Here is a 25,235-nt window from a genome sequence, read left to right on the forward strand (position 1 = left end):
ACATGTGGATAGAGCTGAAAATGTGCGGCAGTCTGTGAACCTGAATAGTTACCTCAGTTCTCCAAAGAGGAATCCACCAGAATTCCAGCAAACTGTTGTAGGAACCTTGAGTGACACTCAAAATATTTTACCCAAGTCCTACAGTTTAATCAGCAAGTTTACCAAAGCCAGAAATGAAAAAGCTAATTAAATGAAAAGTATGGAGGTTACTATGCTTAACTTGGATCATGTATGAAAGACAACCATTAATCAGACTAGTACAAGCTATTTTAAAACTTACAGAAGCTATGTGTTTTCTGAACAGCACCGGTTCAATAAAAAGAAAAAAAAATGGTTCAGTCAAATCATTGAAAGGCAAAATTATTTTTATGTAACAGAATGAATAATGGAAACTTCAGAACAAAACTGACTCTGGCTTTCACTCATTCAGCCTCAATGTGTTTACAACATTTGAGACTGAAAGTCTCTAAATTTTACATAAAACTATTGAAGCAGCATTGGGCTATTAATTGACTCTTACTGGATTCCGCAGCATGCCAATAGTAAGTATTATCAAACTGAGAAATCTGACACTTCACCAAAGCTGCTTTCTGTTCATGGTCTGAGAAATATCACAAGTTGTCATTTTTATTCCTTTTCTCTTGAGATTATTTAGCTGGAGTGAAGTTAGGCGTCAGAAAGGAGTTTGCTGCAATGTTTCATTAGACAATGTTATGTTTCATTACAGGATTTGCAACTGTTTATTTTAAATACCAAGTTTCTTCTAAGTACTACATTGAGGGGGGTAGCTATTTATGCAGTTGCTTATTTTATATTAAATATTTTTCCTCTAATTATCATCATTTTGTAAAAAAAATCAACATTCAGTTTAACATAAAAGGTTTTTTGTAAAAGAAATTTGTCAAAAAGCCAAATTTTATTGATCATGACTTTTTTGTAAAAGCTGTAAACTGAGTAAAACATTCAAGAAGTGAACAGTATATTTTTGGTTTATCAATTGCTGAAAAAACTCATATTAATATAATGTACGACTAAAAGCCAGATTTGATTGTTTTCTTTCATAAAAATAAAATTGTAAAACGTTTTTAAAATGGAATCAAGTTAATGTAAAGTCTTATAAAAGCAGATTAATCTTAAGACTACGTTGTTCTCCCACCAAATTGTTGTCCATCTTTGAATAAATGCGTCAGCAGCTAATGCTTACAGGTGAAACAAATTCCCTGTTTTTGTTGCATTATCATCCTCTTGGATGTTTGGTGCTGTTATTTGATTTTGGAAATTTACTTTTTGTAAATTGTGTCCATTTACACATTTTACAAACATGAAACACGATAAAACCTGATTATAAAAGTATGATCAGATAGAGTAGAAGAATGTAACACTGGCACTCGTGGGAACAACATATTCAACTTCGTTGCATTCTTTATTGGAAACGTTCATTGTTTCTAGAAAATACTACCGTGGATGACAAACAGTAATTCTGAGCAGAAATTCAACTGTAAGATCAACTCTCCTTTCTAATGCTTTTAAACATTAAATATATTCACAAACAGAGATTATACAGTCAGTATTTGTTCTTCTGAGTTAATACAATAATAGCTAACAAAAGTGCTAATAAATAGTTTATGTCACCAACTTTCACTCCATAGGGTGGTCAATAATCTGATTTAATGTCAGACAGCAGAAGAAACAAATGTTTCTTTTTACACAGCCTGGGTATATCTTTGTCTGACTGAATATCCATTTTTTGTAACTCACAGTAACCTCATAGGCTTTGGGGTAAAAACAAGTGGGGGGGAGGGGGTCTACGTCATTTCCGCTCGGAATATTCCAGCGGATTTGTCACTGCTGCTACTTTAAAAGGACGCGCTTAAATAGCGGTCACCAAGCATATAGACAGGTGGTCTGCTCAGTGCATTCATTTGTGTATTTAACGATATTGACACAGACAACAGAATAATATTACACGTAAGCTACTTTGCATATCAAAAAGAAGAGAAGAAGAAATAAATTAAGTAGCCTCCAATAAATTTTGGCACGTGCGCGCGCACTTTTCACTCCTCCGATTTGATTAAAGTAAACTAAGAAAACTGTGGAGCTCCTTTCAGGTAAGATTAAATAAAACTTGTTTCTGAATAAACTAGAACTGTTTTCTCACGTCTGATATGAGGGAATACCTTTAGAGCGCAGTTTCATAGGATTTGTTATGGCGCATTTGTGCGTCTTAATGATTTTTGGATGGATTTTTTTCCGCTGCTGAGGGAGGTCTGATGCTGAGGAGAGCGCGGTTTGCGTTACAACCGCCAGCAAAGTGGAAGTTTTTATTTTATTGTCTGGATTTTAAAAAACGGTGTTTTGTTATTTTTTTTTTTTTTTTTTTTGTGTGTGTTTTTTCTTCTTCAGAAAATAGAGTATTGTGCACCTAGGATGATGTGATGTTTTTTCAAGTACAAGCATAGTTACAACGCTAGGGTTGATTGTCAATCAACCAGTGACATTTTTTCTAAAACTACTTATTACATGACATATCTCCAAAATATAGCTATTTATCTATTTGAAACACGTTTTTATTGATTTTAAGACACTTTTGTTGTCTAAATATTGTTTAAATTTGATAAGCACAAATGTTTATGTCTGCACAACAATAACTGGAGCTTTGCTTTTCTTTCAGCTGCTGAGTTGTGAACCATGATCCTCCTGACCCCTTCCTCTGGTAAGTCCTCTATTCTCATCTCAGCTCCTAATCAGAACCACTGCACAGTAAAATAATTCTGCTTGTGGTATTGATATATATATAGTTTCAAACTTTTTTTTACAGGAGAGGATACAATTAAATAAATAAATTATGATAATAAACAAGTAAAAATGAAAAAGTCAGCTGTACAAAAAATACTTTAGTTTTCACTTCTAATATTGTTAGATATCACAAGATTCTTTAGCAGTGACTCTTTTTGGCTACCCTCTTTGCACAGGTTGCCAGTAACTTTATCCTGGATATAAATAAAGTCAGCAGCCTTCTTCATCATCATGTGATCTGCCACTGTAACAGCATCTTTGAAAATCTCTATTTTCTATCGGTCTTAATTCATATTCTAATCATCTAAGAAGTTGAATTTGGAGGTTTCCTTACTTAATAATCAGAATTTATAGAAAAAATAATCAAATTTTTTGCAATCAATTTACATATAATGATTTACAATATATGATTTTCAGTTCTTCCGTTGAATTATTGAAATAAAGAAACGAATTTATTGAGATACACCTGCAAAATGCATTTGATAAATATGGTCCTAAATGCATTTAGTGTCCATTTCATGGATGATTATTACAATTGTGTACTTTGTCTGTTTGTTGCATTCATTAATATACAGAGAACAGTTGGATGACAGATGCATACAAACTGTAAAGTTTAATGTTTTTAGAGCTAAGCCTGTCAGCTGTTTGATAATATGTTTCATTAATTAATTAATTAATCTTAGATGTGGCAATAGTGCAGTTTAATAAAGAAAAGGTTGTCTGTTTAGTTAGCTCAGTAAGTTCATTTCTGTTTGTTCTGGTTGTGCACTCTGAGTTGAGAGTTTTCCTTGTTTTTCCATGCACTCTCTTTAGCTGTTACCTGGTAACATGGCAGGGTATTACATAACAAGGGCCTACCCATCAAGCTTTGCACTAATTAGGCAGGAATCCAGAAATAGAGACCTGGTTTAAATTGGCACTGTTTGGTTCTGGATTTGTCTTTTGCTTTTAAGATCCAGCCAAGTGATCACAATAACCCCCACAGATTTTTATACACCTGTGCTGACATTCAGAGTTTAAAGTTAAAATATATTAACTACTGTTCTGCAACTACTATTGTTCTGCTTTCCTATAAAAACAGTTATTTAACATGCCAAGTGGTAACTTTAGGATAAAGTCCAACATGAGATAGTGAAAAAATGCATGCTGTCAAGTGAAAGTTGTTGTTGGCTGTGTGCTTTGTCTCATACGCTGTTTTCTTTCAGATGCATTCGCCTGGCTTTGGAATCAAAGGAAGTTCAGGGAGAAAATCTCGTGAAGGGTTGCTACTGCAACAATAAAAAAATATTAAAAAATTGCAGGTCAATATCTGTGCATACTCTCTTGGATCAGCATCATGACTTGAGAGAATACGGTTTGCTTAGAAGCAAGGAGATTGAGAAAACAAAATATTCTTTTACTTGATATATGTAAAAAAAAGTACACCAAAAAAAAAAAAAGAATGGCATACTTGTGACGGTCATTTTTTGGCTGGAATCAGGCAGTCTCAGCAAATTTGTATCTTATTGACAATAATCGTAAATGGTGAATAGTAAATATGCATACTGCAAATTAATAGCAGTATGTATCATTGCTCATTATCTTAAGATAAAGCTCTGTGGAAAAAAGTTTTCAATTCCTCCTGCTTTCATACCTTTTGTGTGCTATCACATGCTAGCAGTCCTGTTATCAGGAAAAATGTTTGTTTTTTTTTTAAATTAAAACTTTATCTTTATAGTTGTTGTGCTTGTAGCTTATGGTATGTATATTTATTTTTCTATATATGTACTTATAATTATGGTTCATAAGGTAAAGATTAATTTGACAATTTATCAAGTAAGAGAGAGAATATATGGAGAAATATTGTTTAAATACAGTAACTTGGAGACATAAAAGTAATGACGTAAAATAAATGGATTATTCATTTAATTTCTAACTCAGTCGAAGTTAACTGACTTTTTGCTGTTAAAGAGTGTAATGAAGAAAGAAAAGTCACACTAAAACAACACATCTTCGTATCCATGAAACGTTAGGCTCACAAATAACACCTGCAAGCTGTTCAGTCCAGTTAAGCATCACCCAGTGCAGTGGCATAAACAATGTTGTTTTGTTTATTCCCTCAGCCTTGGGTTGTTCAATCCCTCAAACCTAAAAGCTTAATAATCCTGTGGAAAAATGTATTAAAAAGATAGTCAGTTTTTAAGGCTGACAAGAGGGTTGTCCACCTCATTTTAATGTTGTTCACTCAAAATGTGTTGAGGATTTTTGGAGAAAGTAATAATGCTTACTCAATCGATTTCGGTATTCCTAATAAGCAGCCACACAGCCATTTAAAATATTCTAGTTAAAAAGCTTTTTCTCTTTACAAAAATGTTTTCTGTTTACAATATGCACTTCTACATTCGATGCCATCATTGACATATAGCACCCTTCCTATTTTAGAGATGCATGGCTCCAAAGACCTATTTTGTGTGAAAATTACATAAAAATCTGCTATTTGCTTTGAGAACAAATACAGTATGGACTGTGACCTAGGTATGTAACATTTTTGGGGTGTTTTTTTGGAGTTCCTGACTAATATGTGATTCAATTTGCTTTTGATTAAAGAAAAAAGGTAACAAACTATAATGTTCAGTTCAACAATCCCTAGAGTAACATATGAAAATCAGTTCAAGTTTTAACTTTAATCAAAAATGCTAAGAATTTCTCAAATAGATGACAATTTTTTGGGCTTTAAAGTTGCTGTCTGAGAAAGTTCACAAAGCTACACAAATCAATTGTTAGAAACAGTTTAGAAGGAAATTCAACCTGATAATAAACATTTTTTCCAGTAAGTGGCCCAAAATCTAGGAGTCCAGCGTCATACTACAGCAAAAAGTGGCACAAATGAATATTAGGTTCGCCGCATTCTGTCTTTACCCTTAGTGTAGCTTAAATCTAAACACAAAACACAACTGGATGTAAGATTTTCAGCACAAAAATAGAATAACTCAGGAGGAGTTGAATCCTTTTTACACAAAGGAAAAACAACCAGATTCTGTGTTTACCTACCCTACTGTCACTCCCTCCATTAAAGCCCAAGTCCAAGTGCTATTAATTGATCTAAACAGTCAGCTGTTTGAGCGCTGTTGCCACATCCTTTTTCTCGGTCAGTGTTAACAGGCTAATTGATCTCATGTTGTGTATGTGTCAGTTTAGTAGTTAGCTCTCTGTGAAGGTAGCCAGATGTGTGTGCACAGTAACCCTCCACACGTTGTTAGCTTGTCCACCACACCAGCATTCGATCCCCAATGTATTCATTTGTAAGTGCTGACCAGTAACAAGGGCTTTCTACAAATTAGCACATGTTCTTGCATGCCAACATGATGCTTTAAATAAGTTTAAAAAAAAATCTTTTAACACATGCTGAGATTTTCTGAGTATTTAAACAAAGATTGGTGTTGGATGTGCAAATTTAACTGCGTGATTTTATTGTAACACATGTTTTTGATCTGAAAACGGATGAATGTATCGTAAGGTTGATGTCCGTCCAATAAACAAACAGCTTGGTAAGTCACTTCTTTTACATTAGACGGGGTCATCAGTTTGGGAGAAATGTTTTCTTTCCCTATTAACTGGTGAGTAATATTCTTATCCTGTAATGGAAGATATATTGAAGTATTTACAGCACCTAGCCCTCTCTAAGGTTTGATTCAGACTCAGATAAAATCAGTAAGCTATTCCCATTGAGAAGGTCGGCTGGTGTTCTCATCCGATCAAGGTGGGGTATTGTTGATTCAACAAGAACTGCTAACTGCTGCTGTTGTTTGCTTTCAGATTTCTTCCAGTATGCCAACAAGCTCCTCCTGAGCGATCATGCTACAAGGCTCCAAATCAAGGAGTTTGCACGGAAAAATGCTGCTAATGTTCTATCTATGGCCAACATGGTCATGGGCATGGCCTCCATCCTCAGCAGCCTGAACGGGTGAGCAAACACACCTTTAATGGAGTTTATGATCTGAGAGAGAAGACAGGCACAGGAAGAGCAAAATCTATAGAAAACGAATGTGTCCACGCAGAACAATCAAAGTGTGCTCAGAAGGACAAAAGCAAAACACAGTGAAAAACTGAACATAGAATTTAAATAGAGCATTTTGAAAAATGAATCATACCATTTGGACCTTTTGTCTCACTAGCTCTGTTTCCATTGCAAATGTGCGAAAATCTTTGTCAATATTGCGCTGATGTCTTAAATTACAATTTCGCAATCCAGTGTTTCCATTAAATATGAATTTAAATGAAAATCATATCTGAATAAATTTGCTCATGCAATAAATCATTAAGAAACAAGCCACGCCATGATCCTCCAAATACTTCTTGTTGTCGTCTTCTTCATGGTTTGTGCCAATGGCAATATCTGGTTGTTGATCAAGTGACGCATGTGATACAAAAAAATGTGTTTCCATTGCAGTTTTGGAAAATAAACCAATTTTGATATGGCCAAAAAAAACCCCACTGCATCCTATCTGGAAATGAAAGTTACTGCCATAGCATGATGCTATTACCAATGTGTTTTTACATTGGTGATAGCATCATGTTGGTGATTTTCAGTGTTAGTTTTCCACCTGACATGACCTTTTGCATGTAAACTAAAAAGTAAATTCCCTGCACCTTTTTCCACATTTGCTCTGTAGCAAAATTAGAAAAAACGTAAGACCTTTGAGCACTCTGCAAGTAAATTGTCTTCACTACATTCATCAACAACATTTTGCCTACATAAACAGAATTAGCTTTTGAGACTTGGCATACATTTTACCTTTAGAAAATACTTTCTGTCAGCAAATAGAAGAACTTTACTTACTTGTTTTTTTCAGGCACCATCATGCGGCATGTTGGCTGGTTCTGATTGGGTACCTGCTAGATTTGGCAGATGGAGCGGTTGCCAGGCGACTCAATGCCTGCTCGGCACTGGGTAAGTGGAAGCTTGTGGTCAATAAACTTTTATCAAAGATTAACTTCCGTAGGGCTGTTGGCAGTGTCTGCTGCAGTCTTTTGTCTGCACTTTTCTAATTTGGCCTCACAAAGGGATTCAGTGAAAGGAAACTCTGCTTGTGAAAACCTCTGGTTAGTCTTACAGAGCTTCCAAGATTAGAATCATGTATATTTTATATAATGTCATTTGAACTCTTTTTAAAACCTCTCTACTCTTTTGGATAAATAAGCTTTAAGAGTTTGAAATAGATGTAAATCCACATTTATTAATTCAAAAATTTTTATATTTTGAATAAACTTTGTAGATGCTAAGTCGCAATATAAATAACACCTGCACCTGAACTGTGTCAATATTATCCCCAAAGCCTAAAATAGCTCCCTGGTGCATCATTGTTAGTCGCTTTGTGTGTCAAAACAAGCCGTTTTCTGCATGACTTTGCAGGTTGCACATTGTTGTTTTTGTCAAGTGAACAATCACTTTCTGATTAAGCAGCCTAAGTCTTTGGCATCCAGTTCCAATTGTCTGTTTTATCCTGTTGCTTTGGCTTCTCTGCATTTCTGAAATTGCTAAAATTGTTGACCCCTGGCTGCGGGATTCCAACCTGTTCATTCGAGGGCTGCAGGCTGAATCACCTCATCATCATCATCTGCTGAAAACATGCTATGAGCTCCTGAGGGATAAAGAGACAAGCAAGCGGAGAATGTTGTTTATACAACAGCTGTTTGTTGGGCTGACACTGATGTTTCCAGTTTGAGATTTTTGCATACAACACATTACTATCACATGGCAGGAATGCTGTCCATCTCCACCCTGAAGAGCTGAAAAAGTAGCTGAAGTGCCTTGCAAAAATATTTATACCCCTTGAAACACCGTTTCTCACATTACAACCACAAACTTCAGTGTATTTTATAGAAATTTTATGTGAGAAATTACATGACAAAATGAAGAATTTTAGTTTTATAGGGAATAAAATATACTTGTCTGAAAGTGTATTTCATTTGACTGACATGACATAAGCAAATAATGTTGTGAAACAGCAAATAATTGTATGGAATCAATTGATGCATGTCCAAAAGGTAGGGGGCGGGGGGCTACTGTCAAAATTTGAATCCAAAAGATTTATCAGAAAGTTTATTGATATTTAAATAACTTTTATCACTTTTATTACATATAAAATGGAAATGTCTAAAATCTGTTATATATTACCATTTTATAACATTTTGAAAAATCTATTAAACCTATTAAATCTAAATTTAAATATTCAATCTAAATCTAAATGTTAAATATAAAAATAAACCTTAATCATAGATAGATAGATAGATAGATAGATAGATAGATAGATAGATAGATAGATAGATAGATAGATAGATAGATAGATAGATAGATAGATAGATAGATAGATAGATAGATAGATAGATAGATATGTTAAATCCATAACTCAAATCTAAATCAACAAAGCAATTGAGAATAACTGTAAATGAAGTCCAGGTGTCAGCAGTTCTGGTGTTTTGTCTTTTATATCTAGGTGCAAAGCTGGATGATTTTGCTGACTTCACCACCTTTGGGATCGCCACATCTCTGCTGCTGAGGACTTCTGATTTGCTGGACAACGTCCTGTGCATATGCTATGTGCTATCTGTGTTTGTCCGTCTCTGTTTCTTCTCAAGCGGTGAGTTACGATAATCAAATGTTTACACTAAAGTCTGATCAAGTTCATAATTCTTAATCAAAACACAATTTGGTTTTGTATCAGGTATTCCATTTGTGTATCGCGGACTCCCCTGCATCTACTCATCAGCCATTGTAGCCAGTGCCTCCTTGCTGTCAGGAGGAAACCTGAGCGTGCTGCGGGTCATCACAGTGGCCATGATCCTATTTATGATCAGTCAGAACTTCTATCCCCATGACAAAATCCTGGAGTCCCAGACTTGGAAGAAAGTAGTGTACGCTGGAGGTAAAGTCATTTAAAAATCATAATAGCTTCAAAAGAGTCAAAAATATTTTAAAAAATGCTTGCAGACTTGTGGAAATTTGACCATATTAGTCCATGGCATATTTTGGACTTGACAATGTGGCTCAATACCCAACAAAACTTTAAAAGTGAAGCTGCCTGTCTGTCTGTCTGTCTATCTACCTAGCTATCTATCTAAATTACTAATGTTAAATTATTAAAAGGCTATTTTGTTATTTAATCTATTTCAGGCAGACAGACAGAAAGTTAAATGAATAGATAGAATTTCTGACATTCAGTTTCTCATTTTCCTTTATCTTCTCTGTTTCAGGAGTTGCCATGGTGTTCTGTTCTCCCTTCCTCCCTGCGTGTGTGTACTACCTGCTCTGGTCCAGCTCCTATATTTTGTTCCCCACATCACTTTGGAGCTGCAAACTGTAAAGTAAAACACGGGTTTAGAGACTGCTGTTGCTGCTGCTCCATGTTGCCATCGGAGTATCCAAGATGGAAAAAACACCCGTTAATTCATGGGAAACAGTCTCTCTATTTCCCCTTTTATTTTATTTTATTTTGATGTGACGCCTGACTGAGAGGACTTAGAAAACAGGAGCGAGGATGGGTTGTTTTTCAGTGTTACTGGTGAAAATTAACATGTATTCTGTCTTCTTTGTTGTATTAACACCAATCAACCAATATGTGGCAGGCTCTGAAAACAGAATATTCATCAGGTTTGCCTCCATGTTTTATCTTCTTTCATCAGTATTATTTATCATCAGTGTTGAGAACATGTAGCAGCAGGGGAACATCACATTCTTCTATGGATGATAGAAAAAGAAAACTTTCTATAGGACAAAAATAACATATTTTCTTTCCTTCATGTTAACTAGTTTTATGTGTTTTTACGTCACAGATAGTTCAAAAGGTTTCTCTGCAGGAGAGAACCTGCGACAGCAGATCTCTGCTGCATTTATTTATACATATGTGACTGGGAATTTCTTGCAAGTCTGACTTCTTGTTCTATTATAAAGGGATCATAAATGTACAGTAGTTCAAAAGAACTGATTTAACATAACGGTTCTGTTATTCATAATATTTTATTTGCTGTTTGAACATGTCCATTTGTTGTCATAACTCCCACATTTACACATTGCAACCATTTCTTTACCTACAAACTTTCTACTTTTTCTTATGTCTATGAAATGGTGTGTTAGCTTCATGCTATTTCTTCCGTATCTGCCTCTGTTTTAGGAGGCATCATAACAAAACTACGTCATTCATATGTCTTTCTCTGACAAATGACTGATTTCACTTTAAGAGCTTTTGGTCAATTTTCATTTGTAAATTAATTCCACTTGGTGTGGATTTACCTCTTTGAATTACATTAGTAGGTACTTTAAATACTGTTTTTGGTGCCATCTAGTGGACATGGCACAATATGTCACCTTTGCAGAAACATAGGTGAGAACTATTGCCAGTCTGGTTTAAGAGGTGGACAGATTTATTTTTTCTTCTTTGTAGCAGGGATCCTGTTTTTGTCACTACTTGTTTAGTTTCAAAGTGTGTTTTGCCTTTGCACTGTGAGAAGGAAATTGAGAGAATATAGTGTTATGTACTGCTTTGTCCTAAAGCCTAAAATTTAAGCAAAGCGTAACTGGGTGAAATGTGTCTGTTCTGAGCCCTGAAAGATCTATTTTCTTTTAGCTTCCTAATTCAAATTACTTAGCTCATATTTAAGCCATAAATTGTAATTCGTTCAGTTTCAGATTTAGAGTAACTTACAAAGGAATGGCTCTAATGTGGAAAATCCTGGCTTTTTGATTATTGATTTAAAATATTAATTTCAACTTACTGATAACCAGCGCTTTGAAGACAGTCTCCAAGAATAACATACAGACTTACTGCAGTGCATTCGGTAGTGCATATGGCTTGGGTGTGGGTGTTTAAGGTTTTCAGAAAGTAAAGGCACTCTAATGTAGAACATAGCGGAAGGAAAATCAGTATATTTTGAGAAAGAAAGAAAAATACTGAGATCTTTTTGTGAAGTAGGATATGTACATTTGAGGCTGTATTTTCTGAAAATAAAAAATGAGAATGAAATGACTTTGTGCCATCATGTGTAGTCATTATCATTTCAGTGAATAACAACTTGAGCTTGACTATTAAGTTAGACATTTTTAATTGCCTGTAGATGAATTCAAAAAGTGCCTGCTGGGAGACATCTTACTGTGTTAATCCTATTAAGTAAATTTAATTCAATGTGTTTTTTCACTTTTTGATAGAGCAGTGCTGGTTTTCTTGTACCTTTACAGGGTTTGTTGATTGTCCATATTTGTTAATTTAAAACCAGTTTCAATAGATAATGACACATCAAATTAACATTTGTTAATAAAATATATCAAAAACAAACCTATGTATGAAAAAAGTCAAATTTTCAACATTATTTTCCAAAACACCCTAAAATTAACTCCTGAGAAAGCTGCAAAATTACATTTTTTGAAGTCAAATATTATATTTAAGGTTTTGCATTTTCACAGTAAGAAGCCTTTAAAATGACTACCTTTAGGTAAACAGTGAGCTGAGCTAAGGATGAAAGAAAAAGGAAATTTTGAGTTTGTGTGATTTGCTTTCTCAGCCATCCTTATGCCCTTCCGCGTCGCTCCTGTCGATACTGAACTGCATCAAAATCCCGTCTGCAACCTGCCATTTGATAACCACCTCCGCTGACTTCTCCATCAATACTGAATCCATTCTGCATCCTGAAAATGCCAGAACCACTCCAGACACTCAAACTCAGAGGTCTGGGCCAATTAATTCAGTTTCAAACTAGTTCTCATTTATTTGCTTAGTTTTCCTGGCAGAATCGTCAAAGCATACTGGTCTATGCTATGTTGTTAGGTATTCCTGAGGGTAAAACCAATTACAGATAAACATATCAACCATCGGAGTTCTTTACGATGCTGCTTTCTCTTCAAAAGGAGAAAATAAGAAATGAATTCCCACTCATTTGCTGTGCTGTGAACTTAAAAAACTGGTTCACAAAAAGCTTCATAAGACTACCTTTCCACATTAAAAGTTTTTTCTTCAGGAATCCACACATGGTTTGTGACATCTTCCACCCTGGAAGCAACCCGTACAGGAAAACGCTGTGAGAACAGCACAACAAAAACCTAATCAAATTTAAATGCATCCCTCCTTTTTAGCCTCCCAAGAGACAGCTGGGAAAGAACTGAAAAAAGTCATCAACAGGGCATAAAGACAGGCTGAACTTCTTGTATCTGTTGTTGGCTGAAGAAAGTGAGCTGATAGACTGTTAAAGATTAAGACAGAAGCAGACATGACATAAAAAGCTATGCTCACACCTGCTGCTGCCACTCCAGTTAGAGAACTATACTGGGATTTAGAAAACTCACATTGCTCACTCTTATGTCTGTGATTTATTTAAAAAATTGACTCAAAATGTTGCCAAAGGCTTTAGGTACAATAAAAAGTCATGTTCTCATCACTTTGAAAATATGAAAGAACTCTGTCTGGAATCAAATGTTCAGTGAGGTTTTTTTCCTTCTTCTTTTACCATGATGCCCAATGGACTGGTTTGGTAGTAGCTTGCAGACCTTTGTCTACTTTTCTTTCTGAAAAACATAACAGGAGCAAAACAAAAAGAAATAAAATAATCACCAGGTTCTGCAGAGTTATTGGTAAAAAAAAAAAATCTCTATTTCTTCTTAGAGATGGATTACAACCTGAAAAAAATGCTATGATTCCTGGCAGTCCACATGTTCAGGAGGGCAGTGCAGGTTTGCATGCAGCAGGTGGGGATGTCATACAAACTTTTTTGTATTTTATCCCAATATATAAAGACACAAACTAGTTTATTGTGCAAAAAAAAAAAAAAAACGACGCCAGAAAAATGTGGTGTGGCTCAGGCTTAATTCTGCCCATAATAGTTTTCTACAAGATTTTTTAAAAAGTATTACCTCCCTGTATCTTCCTCTCTACTCTGACCGGTTTTCCTGACCATACTGAAGTTGCCCACATGTCATAATGCTGCCACCACCGTGCTTAGAAGAATTTCTGCACTTTCCAGTGAAGATATTGAGGTCAGGCTCATAACAAACTTGGACGAAGACGTCTTTACTTGCTGCTTGAAGTAGCCAGTGAGACGTCAGACTCTATATAGAAGCAGCTCTAATCCCGTCCACTTCGCTTCATGGGTGAAGTAGTTTAAATTCATAATGTGCTTCAGCACACGACCATAAAATAATTCATAAAATAAAATTAATTGAGGCTCATATAATTCTATTTTTATATTATAACATTATTTCTGTATTTATTAAATAATTATTTCCAGAGTTGTTTATTGTAATTTGGCACTCTTCACTTTCCATAGCTAACCAGAACTAGCTACCGCTTTGCGTTACTGCCACGAGATGGCAGCAATGTACAAAAAAGACAACATAAGAAAACTAAAACATCAATGTGTTGTTTTAGTTTTCCAAACTGCTCTCATGAAAGTTAAATTAAGTTATAAAGTTTTAAACCGGTCAAAACGCAGCAGCGTATTGTTTCAGGAAGGCATCACAATATTCAACCAATTAAATATGAGACTCTAAACTTTAATGTTGCACGTGTAAACAGGGGTCCCAAGTGCGGGAATCTCCTTATGGACAATACTCCATGGAAACCAAACACAACCTTGACGCCCGCCTCTGGTCACCCGCCATTGGCCCGATCCAAAACTTGCTGAGTCCGCCTCGCAGGCTGCAATTGGTCAGAACTCCCTGCCGTCAGGAGAGAAACGCGGAAAAGGATATATATATATATAAAAAAAAAAAGTTATGGAGCGAAGCGTAATCGGATCACGTCTGTGGCATACTGCTGCGTAGTTTACCAGCATCAAAAAGCCTCCCACGATGAGCGCGGAAAAGCAGCGTGAGAGCGCAGAGCGGGAAGAGGGGAGCCTGTCTGAATAGAGCGGGTTCTGCTGGTCGATCGGGTCAGAAGAGGAGGGCCAGGTGTGTTTGCCCGTTTCCAGGGATTTCCTCGTTGATGTCACCGTGGAGGAAGAGGAGGAGGGAGGAAAGAAGGAAGAACAGGTGCTCTGGGTAAAGTTACCTCTCTGAGTTGAAGAGACCAATCTTTACGAGAAACTAGTTTTGGAAGTTTTCCTGAAATTCCTCTCCAAACTCCTTCTGGCAGGATTCACTAATCTCTTGGAACCAGAACTGGATTTTAGCATATTTTTGGGGCACAGGATTTACGCACAATCTGGGCTCACGGGGGGCTCATCAGCAGTGGGAGTGCGCTGGTTTTTGTTTTCCAGGTGCTGTAAACTGGGGTGGAGGGGGGAATCGAGCCGCCCCAGCATCAGAAGCAGCACTCTCCGCTCCACTGCGGCACTGACTCAGCTGGTGTCACGCTCCAGACGATGCTCCTGTAATTCAGAGGAAGGATCGCGCACACAGGGAGCTCGGAGGGGTTACACACAGAAGGATTTTTGTTTATTTCCCCCTCTGGAATGGAATGCCACACAAAACACAAGGCTCAACTTCTCTGGTCCGGAATGATCGAGCCGTGCGTCAGAGCGCTCTGAAGGTCCAAATAGGATTTTGCTTCTGAAGAGGACACTCGTTCCCCGGGACTTCCAACTCCTAAGCGACCCCCCAAAAAGCCCATCAAGCGGCGATGTCCAAGACACTGAAGAAGAAAAAGCACTGGTTGGTCAAAGTGCAGGAGTGCTCCGTGTCCTGGGGGGGCTCCGTGGAGCTGACCGCTGTCCTAGAGGTGCGAGGCGGCGCCGAGCTCGGAGAGTTCCCCCACATCGGACGCGTGATCCCGGAGGCGGTGGTGTGCCACAGCGGGCGGCTGCCCGGCAGCGGGGACGTGCTGCTGGAGGTCAACGGCACTCCGGTGAGCGGACTCACCAACAGAGACACGCTGGCTGTCATCAGACACTTTCGGGAGCCCATTGGCCTGAAGACCGTGAGACCAGGTGGGTGTCCTCTCGTCATTTCTCCACCAGCTGTGTGAAGAGGGTGTGCAAACTGAAAATGGGACTGATGCTGGATGAATAAGATGCGCTCCCTCTGTCTGTTCGCCTGTTGCTGCTGGTGAATTTGCTTGCGTGTGCGCCCTGACTCATATTGCGGGTATAAATGGGGGCCGATCATTATAATCAGAACTGTTTTGTATTATAAAACAAAACAGTTTGTTATTGTATTATACCAAATACAATGCCTTGCCAAACATATTCTTATTCCTTAAACTTTTCCCTCTCCCCACATGTATATTATTGGGATTTTATGACGGGTCAACATAAAGTGGACTACTGTGAAGCACAAAAAAAGTACAAATAAAACATGGTTTCAGGTTTTTTTTCTCGTAAAGTACAAGTATCTGTATTCAGCTCCCATGAGTCACGTTTAGCAGAACCACCTGGTTTAGGTGCAGCTGCAGGTGTTTTGGGGGAATGTCTCTAACAGATTTATAGACCCTCCTCCCCTACAGCCTTCTACACAAATAACTCCTCATTCTTACTGTATGGAAAACATCTATAAAAACAAATTGTTCATTCTTTCCACATTTTCTCATTTGGATTAATGTCTGGACTTTGACTAAGCCATTCTATCATGGATGTGCTTTGATCCAAACCATTCTTTGGTAGTTCTGGTTGAATCTAGGGTCATTATGCTGACAGGGAAAAAAATCACCACAGTCCTAGTGTTTCTGTTATTCTTTCTTTTCATCAGGCTCTTTCGGGTTACGGAAAAATCAATCAATTAGGCCAAAAAGTTCAGTTGTAGGGCTCAGCTTACCAGAGCACCTTCTTCCACTTGTTTGCTGTGTTTGCGACAAGGCTTAACAAAAGAATGGGACTTTGTACATTTATCTTCTTGATGCTCTTCCATTTAGGCCAGATTTGCAGAGGTTGTCCTCTTTACAACTCCCACCTGGGTTGTGCAGCTCCTCCAGAGTTAGTATTTGCTTCTTGACGGCTTCTTTGAATAAATGCCTCCTTTCCCAGCTGGGTGGATGGTGTCAGTCTTCTTACTAGGTTTACAGTTGTACCATACTCTTAACTATTTTGAGATGGAGGATTCAGCAGAGCTCTGTAGGATGTTCAAACCTTAGAATATTGTTTTATAACCTCGCTATGCTTTTAAAATCTATCTCAGGCATGCCTTCTTTTGCTTTTTAGTGTTTATGATGCTGTTTTTTTTCCTCTGGTGTTCTCCAACAGACCTCTTGGCTCGTCCACAGAACAGCAATATTTCAACTCGAATTGAATTATACACACATGTAGACTATAAACTAGATGTTTCTGAAGACAGCTGGCTGCTGTGTGTCTAATTTAGGTGAATCAGACTAGAGAAGGCATACTCCTCAGGTATTTATTTTAAAATAATGAATTATTATTTTTTCGTTCTGCATCGCAGTTATTAATTCTGGTTTTCCATCATCATGATAAAGTATGCTGAGATTTGTGGTAACCTGACTAAAGGGCTATCAACATTTAGCAGTATTTTGCTATTCATAAAAATGGAACAAGCTGACTCTAAGCATTCTCACCCTGTGAAATTTGTCTTGATGTAAAAGTGCCCTTCCTGTCTGTGACACTCATTTACTTAAAAATCCAGCTTGAAAGTTTATTGATCTGCCCCTTTTATTACTGTTTCGTACTTACTGGCTTGTAATTCTTCCTGTACGGCTCCACAGACAAGCCTAATGAATAGCATGGCACTAAATGTGCCATAGCATATCGACGGTCAAACTCCAGCAGTCATGTGGGGCAGGAGGCAGGTGTGTGTGTGTGTGTAGATGGATTTAATAGAGGCACTGCTGAGTGCGGCACTTTGGAGCCTCGTCCAGAGGATTTGCTAACGGTCGCCTTGCCAGCACAGACAGTGTTGAGGTGTCCAAGTGTAATTGAATCAATCAGGCCCATGTACTTAAATCCCTCAGGATGTTGCCAGGTTGGCAGCAGAGTTTGACACTTTCACTTCCAGGTATTTCCTCTTGGAATGTTGTTTGGCCCATTTTTGTCTGGAAATTTTGCTTTGATAGAAGATTTATAATTTTAATACAAATGCACTGAGATTTGATTCATAACTTAATTGCTCTTAAATTCACTCGGCTGGGGGTCACTGATGTGTTTGCTCATGTCTGGTAAAGTGCTGCCTGCTTGCAGAGCCTTTAACATTTTCTTTCAATCCGACGTTACATAATGTTAAGCTAAGTGGCGCTCAGAGGTCCCCAGCTTGTTTACCATTGGTCCCCCTTTCCCCTCTCGGGACTGTGTGTTTAGATCTCTCCGTCTTCTCGTTCATGATTAATGCATGCATCATCCATCATTGATGTCCGCCGCATGCCAGAATGAGGTGGCTGGTGGCTGGAGTGAGAGCGCAAAGCGGGGAAGTTGGAAGTGGGGATAAATGTAAGCTCAAGTGGGGAAGTTAGGCCTTTGTTGAAATGGGATTAACGTGACTCATTTGTATACTAGTCACAATGCCGTAAACGTTACAAGGATGTTTCTGGAATTTTGGGTCATAGACCAAATAGAAGGTAGTTTTGAAGTAGAAGGATCCCAAGTTTTCAACATTTTTTACAAATGAATTTTGTGAAATGTGGCATTGATTTGTAATCAGCCTCTTTGGGCAAACTACAGCTGCAATTCTATTTGGGCATACCAATATTAGCTTTGTCTTTACCAGCAACTACAGTTTCTCAATTGGATTTATCCCCAGACTTTGACTAGTCCAATCTAACACATTTTCCTGTAGTTTTCCATACGCTGTCAATCTCTGCAGCTGTTCCAGTGTCGCCAATAAACTTTTAAAAGACAGATGTACCTGCATTAAACCCTTTTGACTTTTCAGTTGGTCTCACCATTTCCATTGCTTCGTTGTTTATCTTTTCATCTCTCTTTGGCTAGACTATCACTTTGGCAAATTTATTTTCTCTGTTGTGTAACAGATAACATCTGTTACTTTTTATTCTCACTAATTTTACAATGTTATCTTTTATACTTATTGTTCTGCGATTCCACTTCTCTCATTTTTGTCAGTTCAACACAAAGTGTTTTTTGTCCAGCCAGTACACCTTTTACCCACCTGCCATGATAATTACACCTGCAGATTCAAAACCAGTCACTGTTTTTTTTTTTACCTCCTCATCGCAGCTGAGACCTTTTAACTGTTTCTCCTGCGCAGTTGGGGCTGAAACCTGAAGTGTGTCCCGCCTGGCGTCGGACCAGCAGATGCACTCAGCATGCAGCTCTTATCCTGTTAGGAAAGCAAGGAAATAGGCAGTAACCTTGAGGGGACGATTGAGAGTATAGAGGCAGAATGATGACAGGTACTCTCAGAAGCTCAGGGACCTGAGCAGTCTGATGATTGATGCTAGCACAGGATGCAAATCTGCTTGTTTTTACCCTGTGGAGCTTAATGAATGAATCATTTAACTCCGAAGTGCTGGAGGACCCATGTTTTTTTCATAAAAAGTATTATTTTTTTCCTATTTTGTGAGTCAAAAAGGACGTAATAAACTCTATGCATCAATCTCAGCACTCATTTCTGCAAAGTAAGGGCTTACCAGAACAGCAAGTTTCCTCCTCTGCAAAACTTCAGCTGGGGAAAGTGTTTATCAAATAACAAACTAAATAATTAACTGACTCTAAACTGTGGGTAGTGACTAACAGAATGAGATTGGGAGTTTCTGTTGAAGGATGGCTGGTCTCACCCTTAGGAATAGGAAAGAATTCAGCTGTTTGGCTTGTTTTGGCATCTGGCAAGAATGACTCCCAGTAGGCGTTTTTAGTAAGAGTACAAGATACTGTAGCATAATAGTTTTCCTCAGTGACTTCATCTTGTCACCTTGTATTATAATTGTGCCTCTAAGTGTGGCATTAGGTAGTGACGCTCCTGAGATTTGTCACATTTTTAAAACTACTCCTTTGGTAGAATTGTTTATCAAGTTCCTTTAGAAAATAAAATGTCAGGACTCCTCATGGTTCAGCAGCACGTGCTGTAGAGCTGCACACAGTTGTCCCTGGTTTGATTCCTGATCTCTACTGCATATTCTCACCTTTTCTCGCTGCCATTTTTCCTTTCTAGCTACTGATGAATCAAGACCACTAGTGCCACAGAACCTTAAAAAAAGGTTCACATTTATTTATTTATTCATTCATTCTACTATTATGATCTTAGGATTGAAAAGTTTAGAAATGATGAAAACAGGCCTGTCCAGTGACAATATCAAGACACACTCAAGTTTTTTTAAAGGGACTTCTATACTGCACAAATTGTTGTTCATGTACTGTTCCTATTTTTTAAACTCTCTTTACTGAGATTCAGTAATGCCCCTTCCCCACTTGTTGCTGCACACTGCCAGTCTTTTGGCCAATAGAAAGCTCATATGTACTTCCCTCATTCACAAGAAAAACAGATTTGGATGTTTGTAATTATTTCTGATTGCGAAAGACACATACAGTCTATATTAGCATTAATTACATTTTTCACCAAGATGGACCAATTAACAGTGAATGCTAGAGATTTATTTTTTTAGTTTTTGTGTTAACTCCAAAGCTACATTTACAGACAATTTCACACAGGCTTTTCTTTTTAAATCACATGCAAATTTGATTAACAACACTGAGGCACAGGCAATCAAAGCATTGAAAGGGTTTCGCATGTTGAGACCCTTGTGGTTGTGCAGCTGGAGGGTCTGTTTTGCCTCATTCTGCAGACTGAAGCATCAGCATTCAGTTAAGCATGGCGCAAAATCATACAGTGCAACATGCACCAGTAATTTCTGCAACAGCATCCATCACATACTCTGTTCGATGATATTTCCTTTTGAATCAATGACAATGACACAGATGGAATAATTCCAGATTTTTTCTGAGCTCTGTCTCTCTTGGCACAGTTTGATAATATCAGTAACAAACAAGACGTCTGCCAGCACCTCTCAACTGCTTTCCCCTTTGTTGGAATCTCAAACATTTTGTTTGTTTTTCTAAATATTTCTTTGCCATTTGACTTTTTCCTCCAACTGAATAAAGCAGGAAAAGGAATGTATTTTTGCATCACTTGCTTTCATTGGTGGCTTACACATAAAGCTATCCGATACAATGTTCTGAGCAAACCGTTAGCTTACCGTTATGTTTATTTCTACTAAAATAATGTTTTAGAACAAAAATTGTTTAATCTTTTCTAATGTCTTTTTATTGATTGATATGGTACAAAACCATGTCGAGTACTCAAATTTTAACACATTTTAAATCAGAAGTCTTCAGACAGCAGATGCTCACCTAAAACTAAACGGTGGTAAAATAAAAACATGCTGACCCCTATACTTTGTAGTTAGCAATGCTAGAATTGGGAAAATAGGTTGCATCAACCACAATATCAGTATTTAGTGTTAGATCAATAATTAATGATTATTTCCAAAAAAGATAATATTTTTCTGATAGCTTCTGTCATCACAGAATGGAACTTTTTCTTTCTGATGCACTCTACCCTACCTGTGTGTTACAACCTAAACATCATCCTGTCATTTGCAAACTTTTTCTATTTAAATTGGTCTCGCTCAGCATCTCTTTTCCTTTTTTTATTTCCTTCCTGGTGGTGTTATGTTGATGTTAACACTTTATACTTGCTATCTGCAGAGCAGCAGAGCTGTAATCTCACAGTTTCTGTTAATGTGGTGCCCCATGGTGCATCCAGGGCTGCAATGACTAAGCTGCTCTAAACCAGCACAGAGGAGCTGTCAGTGGGTCTCTGCTTCGTGGATTCTGTTCCCTTTGGTAATGGATCTTTTTCTGGTATCACCTCCAGGGTCACGTCACAGTTTGAATTTAGTTTTTCTCAGAAGGTTTTTTTTTTTTTGCTATTCCCATGCAGATTTGAGTATATTTGCTAAGGGAAAAAAGAGATTTTCTTAAACCTATCAGGAGGATAGGCACAATTAAGTGGGACTCACACCCTTCCAATTTTCTCTGTTGCATCCTGCGTTTGTGTATGTGCACTTATGCATATTACAGATTTCCATTCATGTCTTCTGGTTTATTCCTCCAACTTGTTACACTCCTTCTATACCTCTTTTTTAATCATCTGTTTGCCTTTCCAATCTGCCTTCAATGTAAAATGGGGCTTGGCTTTCCTGGAGACAGAAGCAGTTCCTGTCAATGCCTAGTCTTTCAATCTCTAAGTGGTCTGCTGTCTCTGGTCCTTACCAAGCATGGGAACGTAACAGGATCTGAAAAAATGTAAAGTCTATAATTAATCACAGGATTTAAACATGCCTCTTTTGGTTTTTCAGACTGAAAAAAAACAAAAAACAATCTGAAACATCTGTAAAAATTCTTTGTTGTCAATTACCGTTAAATAAATGTGGGGTGGGAAAGGAAATCTGAATTTTCAGTATTCAATATCTTGAGTTGATTTATGGGAAATTGGCATATTCCAATCTGTTGTTTATTGCTGGATTTCTAGGTGTTGGCCATTTACTGCCATAAAGACAGCTCTATATTGCCTCAGAAACCTGTTGTCCACGTGTATCTAATAGCAGTGAACTCCTGCATTTACCTTCCTTTTGTCATCCTGCACTGGCCGTACATAACAGCCGATTCTCTTTCATAGATTTCCACAATATTTTTAGTGTCTCTAGCGGATGGCAGAGTTTTTCTCCAGATGTGCATCAAACACTACTGTACTGTCCGTCATTAGTCTACCTTATTAATTGGCGTCCTTCAAAGCCGCATTGCGGTTCGGAATCAGCCGGCAGCAGAGATGGCATCTTCACATAAACCATGGCTCTCGCTGGCAGGCATCAGGACTTGGCAGGCAGGTTGTTGGAAGACGGGGAAGACGAGTGTGAGTGCTGATTCACAAAGGCTGCCTCTTTGTACTCGCTGAGTGGTCATGCTGCGATGTCAGCAGCAAGAGTGTCTCCGGGTTACTGCCAGTGGAAATGGACGGTGCAGTTTAGAGATGAAGATGTGCACACACACACGCATACACACGCACGCGCATTCTTTTTCCCAAAGAATCCTTCTTTCCCCAGCTTGTCTCCTAATTGGCCTCTCTCTAAGATAGTCGTCTATGCAGCTGTTTATCCTTGTGATATAAGATGAGGTCAGCTTTCCAACGGTGCAACAACATTGCAGGCACCACAGCCTTGCTGCTGCCCATACTCAGCAGTTAGAACCTCCACTGAGGCATCCCACTAATGAGATTCTCTTTTTTTGTTTGTTTTGCTGGGGGCTTGTACATTTTCACTGGAAGAAACACATTGTTAAAGATGATTTTCAATGTTGCCAGGTCAACCTGCTCTCACACCCATCATGAAAATAGAGCTTGGTTTGGAGCACACCTAGTCATTCTTAAATCTGCTACTGTGTCCTGAGTGTAGTGTGGTTTTAAGGATGTTGACAAAGCAGAAATAAGGTACAGTTCAATGGAAGATTTACTTTTTGAAATAAATTGCTTGGAAACGATTGTATGGATAGGTGCTAATCGGGTGAAAGATTATGCCAATCCATTAACATGACTGACAAAAATTTATTAAATAGTAGAGATATGTTATTATTACATCATCTGCCCACATTTGTATTTGTAATTTGTGCCAATTTTAGTTTGTCTAAGGAGACAATAAACATAGAGATTCAAAATATTTTTATTCTACTTCTCAGCTGAAAACTCTTATCCAAAATAACTCAAGAGGACCTGTCTGCCCAAGTGGAAATATACAAAATTAAAAATATATAATACATTTATCTATGTTTGTACCTCAAAACACAAAACTTCAGTATGGAAAGTTTTGTGTTCTACATGATCCATGTAAATGAAATATAGGAGTGTTAGAATGTTTTAGGATCCAGGTTATGGATCTGTGGTAAACGATCATTATTATTTATGTCAGAAGCAGACGTGATGTTGCACTGTGTCTGTAAAACAAGCATTTAATGAAATTGGTGAACAGAATTTGATCATTTTCAGGTTCCTTTGTCATGGAGTAATCAGCCAGTGTGAAACTAAAAAATCTGACGAAAACAGCATGCTGAGTTCTACAAAGTGTGTAAGTTAATACTGTCGGAAGAAAAGTGAAAGTTATGGGTTTTCAGTGTCAGTAATGCGTTTTAAATAAAGTCTAAGAGAGTGCAGAGATATAGGATGTGATTTAAAAGGAAGATAACTTCTATGACATGTCTCAGTATTTCTAGTTCATTCAGCCTGTGTGAGAACAAGACGTTCAGCAGATAACAGGACCTTGCTATCGTGAATTCACCGACTGGAAAGAAAAAAGATTCATTGTCCCATAGACTGATCAGCTGTTTCATATCAAGCTGTAAATAACATGTTTCTGTTAACTAAACATTTTTATTTACGTTTCCTGAAAGCAAGACTTTAACCGCTTAATATTTGAAACCAAATTTAAGCTTTCAAATGGCATCACAGACTCCTTCTGCTGTTCACTGATTGACCCGGTTGAAATTCCACCAAAGAAATTGAGGCTACTGGGAGAAATACAAGATGAAGAAATGAAGGGAGATGAGAATTTATTGGAATTGTGTTGGAAGACAATGGCCAGGCTACGTTTAACCAGGTGAGGGAGGGAAAACTGCTAAACAGGCTCAAAGGAAAGAAAATGGGGTCAAATAAGGTAGGAGTCTCATTGCAAGACTGAGCACAAGGAGAAAGAGGTAAAATGCAGGAAAGCACAGGGAGAGAGGGATGTGAAAGCAATAATAATCTCAGGACTAAAAGTGATTATGTTACCATTAATCTCTATAACAGTATTGATTCTTCCCTGTAAGTGTCTTAAATGATTATGGTGGCAGTTCGTCAAACCAGCGGTTTCTATTTCAAACCTGGAGAAGAAGCAGTGTTTCTAATCATAGCTGCAAGCATGAAGGATCATAAAAACTCCAGGTAAATTGGAATTGCTATCCCTCTGTTTCAGTTCTGTTTCAGGCAATACAGAGAGAACAACTGCTCTTATTTCCACAGTTGCTGCCGGGGCATCTTTATTTAAATTTTACTGCTATGCCTGCCTCTGACAATGAGAGCGGTGGCTGCTGTAGTGTTGTTTAGACTTCGTTTTGGGAAGGATCCCAAGAGTTTGTTTTACTGGGCATTGATAGGAGTGAGACAAATGGCCTGTCTGTGTAAATTGGACATGTGCGTTCTTCTGTTCGTCCAGTTGGGATCTATCTCTACTCTCGCTGTGATAAATCAGCTGAGAAGACCTAATCTCAGAGTTCAGTCTTCCATTTGGCTGCAGTTCTTCAGACTTGGCTCTCCTCCCACACTTGATGGGCCTGGGTCAGTGTTCGCTCTGCTAGTGCAGCGCACTCTCGGGTGTTTTCGTTGTGGCGCTCCACCTCAAAGAATCGATTTCAGCCCATTCGGCTGGTGCCCATGACAACATCTCCAATCAAACAAATATTAAAGCTGAGCACTATCGTGTAACTACCTACTCCACCAGCTGCTCCCCTGGCCTCTTTTCCATACCACGGTTGCATTACTACTCCTGCTTTTC

The 25,235-nt window shown here is 37.9% G+C and overlaps 2 protein-coding genes and 1 long non-coding RNA gene across 7 annotated transcripts in view; 2 read left to right on the forward strand and 1 right to left on the reverse strand.

The window, feature by feature from the left end:
• The first annotated feature begins 1,855 nt into the window (after positions 1-1,855).
• On the forward strand, positions 1,856-11,798 carry tmem269 (transmembrane protein 269). Of its 2 annotated transcripts, none has more exons than XM_028011467.1 (7): positions 1,856-2,108; positions 2,672-2,713; positions 6,592-6,739; positions 7,629-7,726; positions 9,273-9,416; positions 9,501-9,701; positions 10,030-11,798. In XM_028011467.1, the coding sequence occupies exons 2-7, from the start codon at positions 2,689-2,691 to the stop codon at positions 10,137-10,139; spliced, it is 726 nt and encodes a 241-aa protein (XP_027867268.1). In that variant the 5' UTR covers positions 1,856-2,108; positions 2,672-2,688; the 3' UTR covers positions 10,140-11,798. The 2 variants fall into 2 exon arrangements, with proteins under 2 accessions (XP_027867268.1, XP_027867269.1); XM_028011468.1 differs by having other exon boundaries at positions 1,859-2,108; positions 4,002-6,739.
• Positions 11,799-14,290: 2,492 nt separating this feature from the next.
• On the reverse strand, positions 14,291-14,762 carry LOC114141070 (uncharacterized). Its single transcript, XR_003594761.1, has 2 exons — positions 14,587-14,762; positions 14,291-14,476 (listed from the first exon to the last, which is right to left on the reverse strand). It is a non-coding gene; the product is annotated as an uncharacterized LOC114141070 (long non-coding RNA).
• Positions 14,473-25,235, forward strand: part of magi3a (membrane associated guanylate kinase, WW and PDZ domain containing 3a) — a 131,827-nt gene continuing 121,064 nt past the window's right edge. For all 4 annotated transcript variants that reach the window (XM_028011469.1, XM_028011470.1, XM_028011471.1 and 1 more), the window contains exon 1: positions 14,473-15,687. In XM_028011469.1, coding sequence (XP_027867270.1) covers positions 15,381-15,687 — 307 coding nt within the window. In that variant the 5' untranslated portion in view covers positions 14,473-15,380. The remainder of the gene's footprint in view (positions 15,688-25,235) is intronic.

This window comes from Xiphophorus couchianus, chromosome 24, assembly GCF_001444195.1.
Source record: "Xiphophorus couchianus chromosome 24, X_couchianus-1.0, whole genome shotgun sequence".
Lineage (NCBI taxonomy): Eukaryota > Metazoa > Chordata > Actinopteri > Cyprinodontiformes > Poeciliidae > Xiphophorus > Xiphophorus couchianus.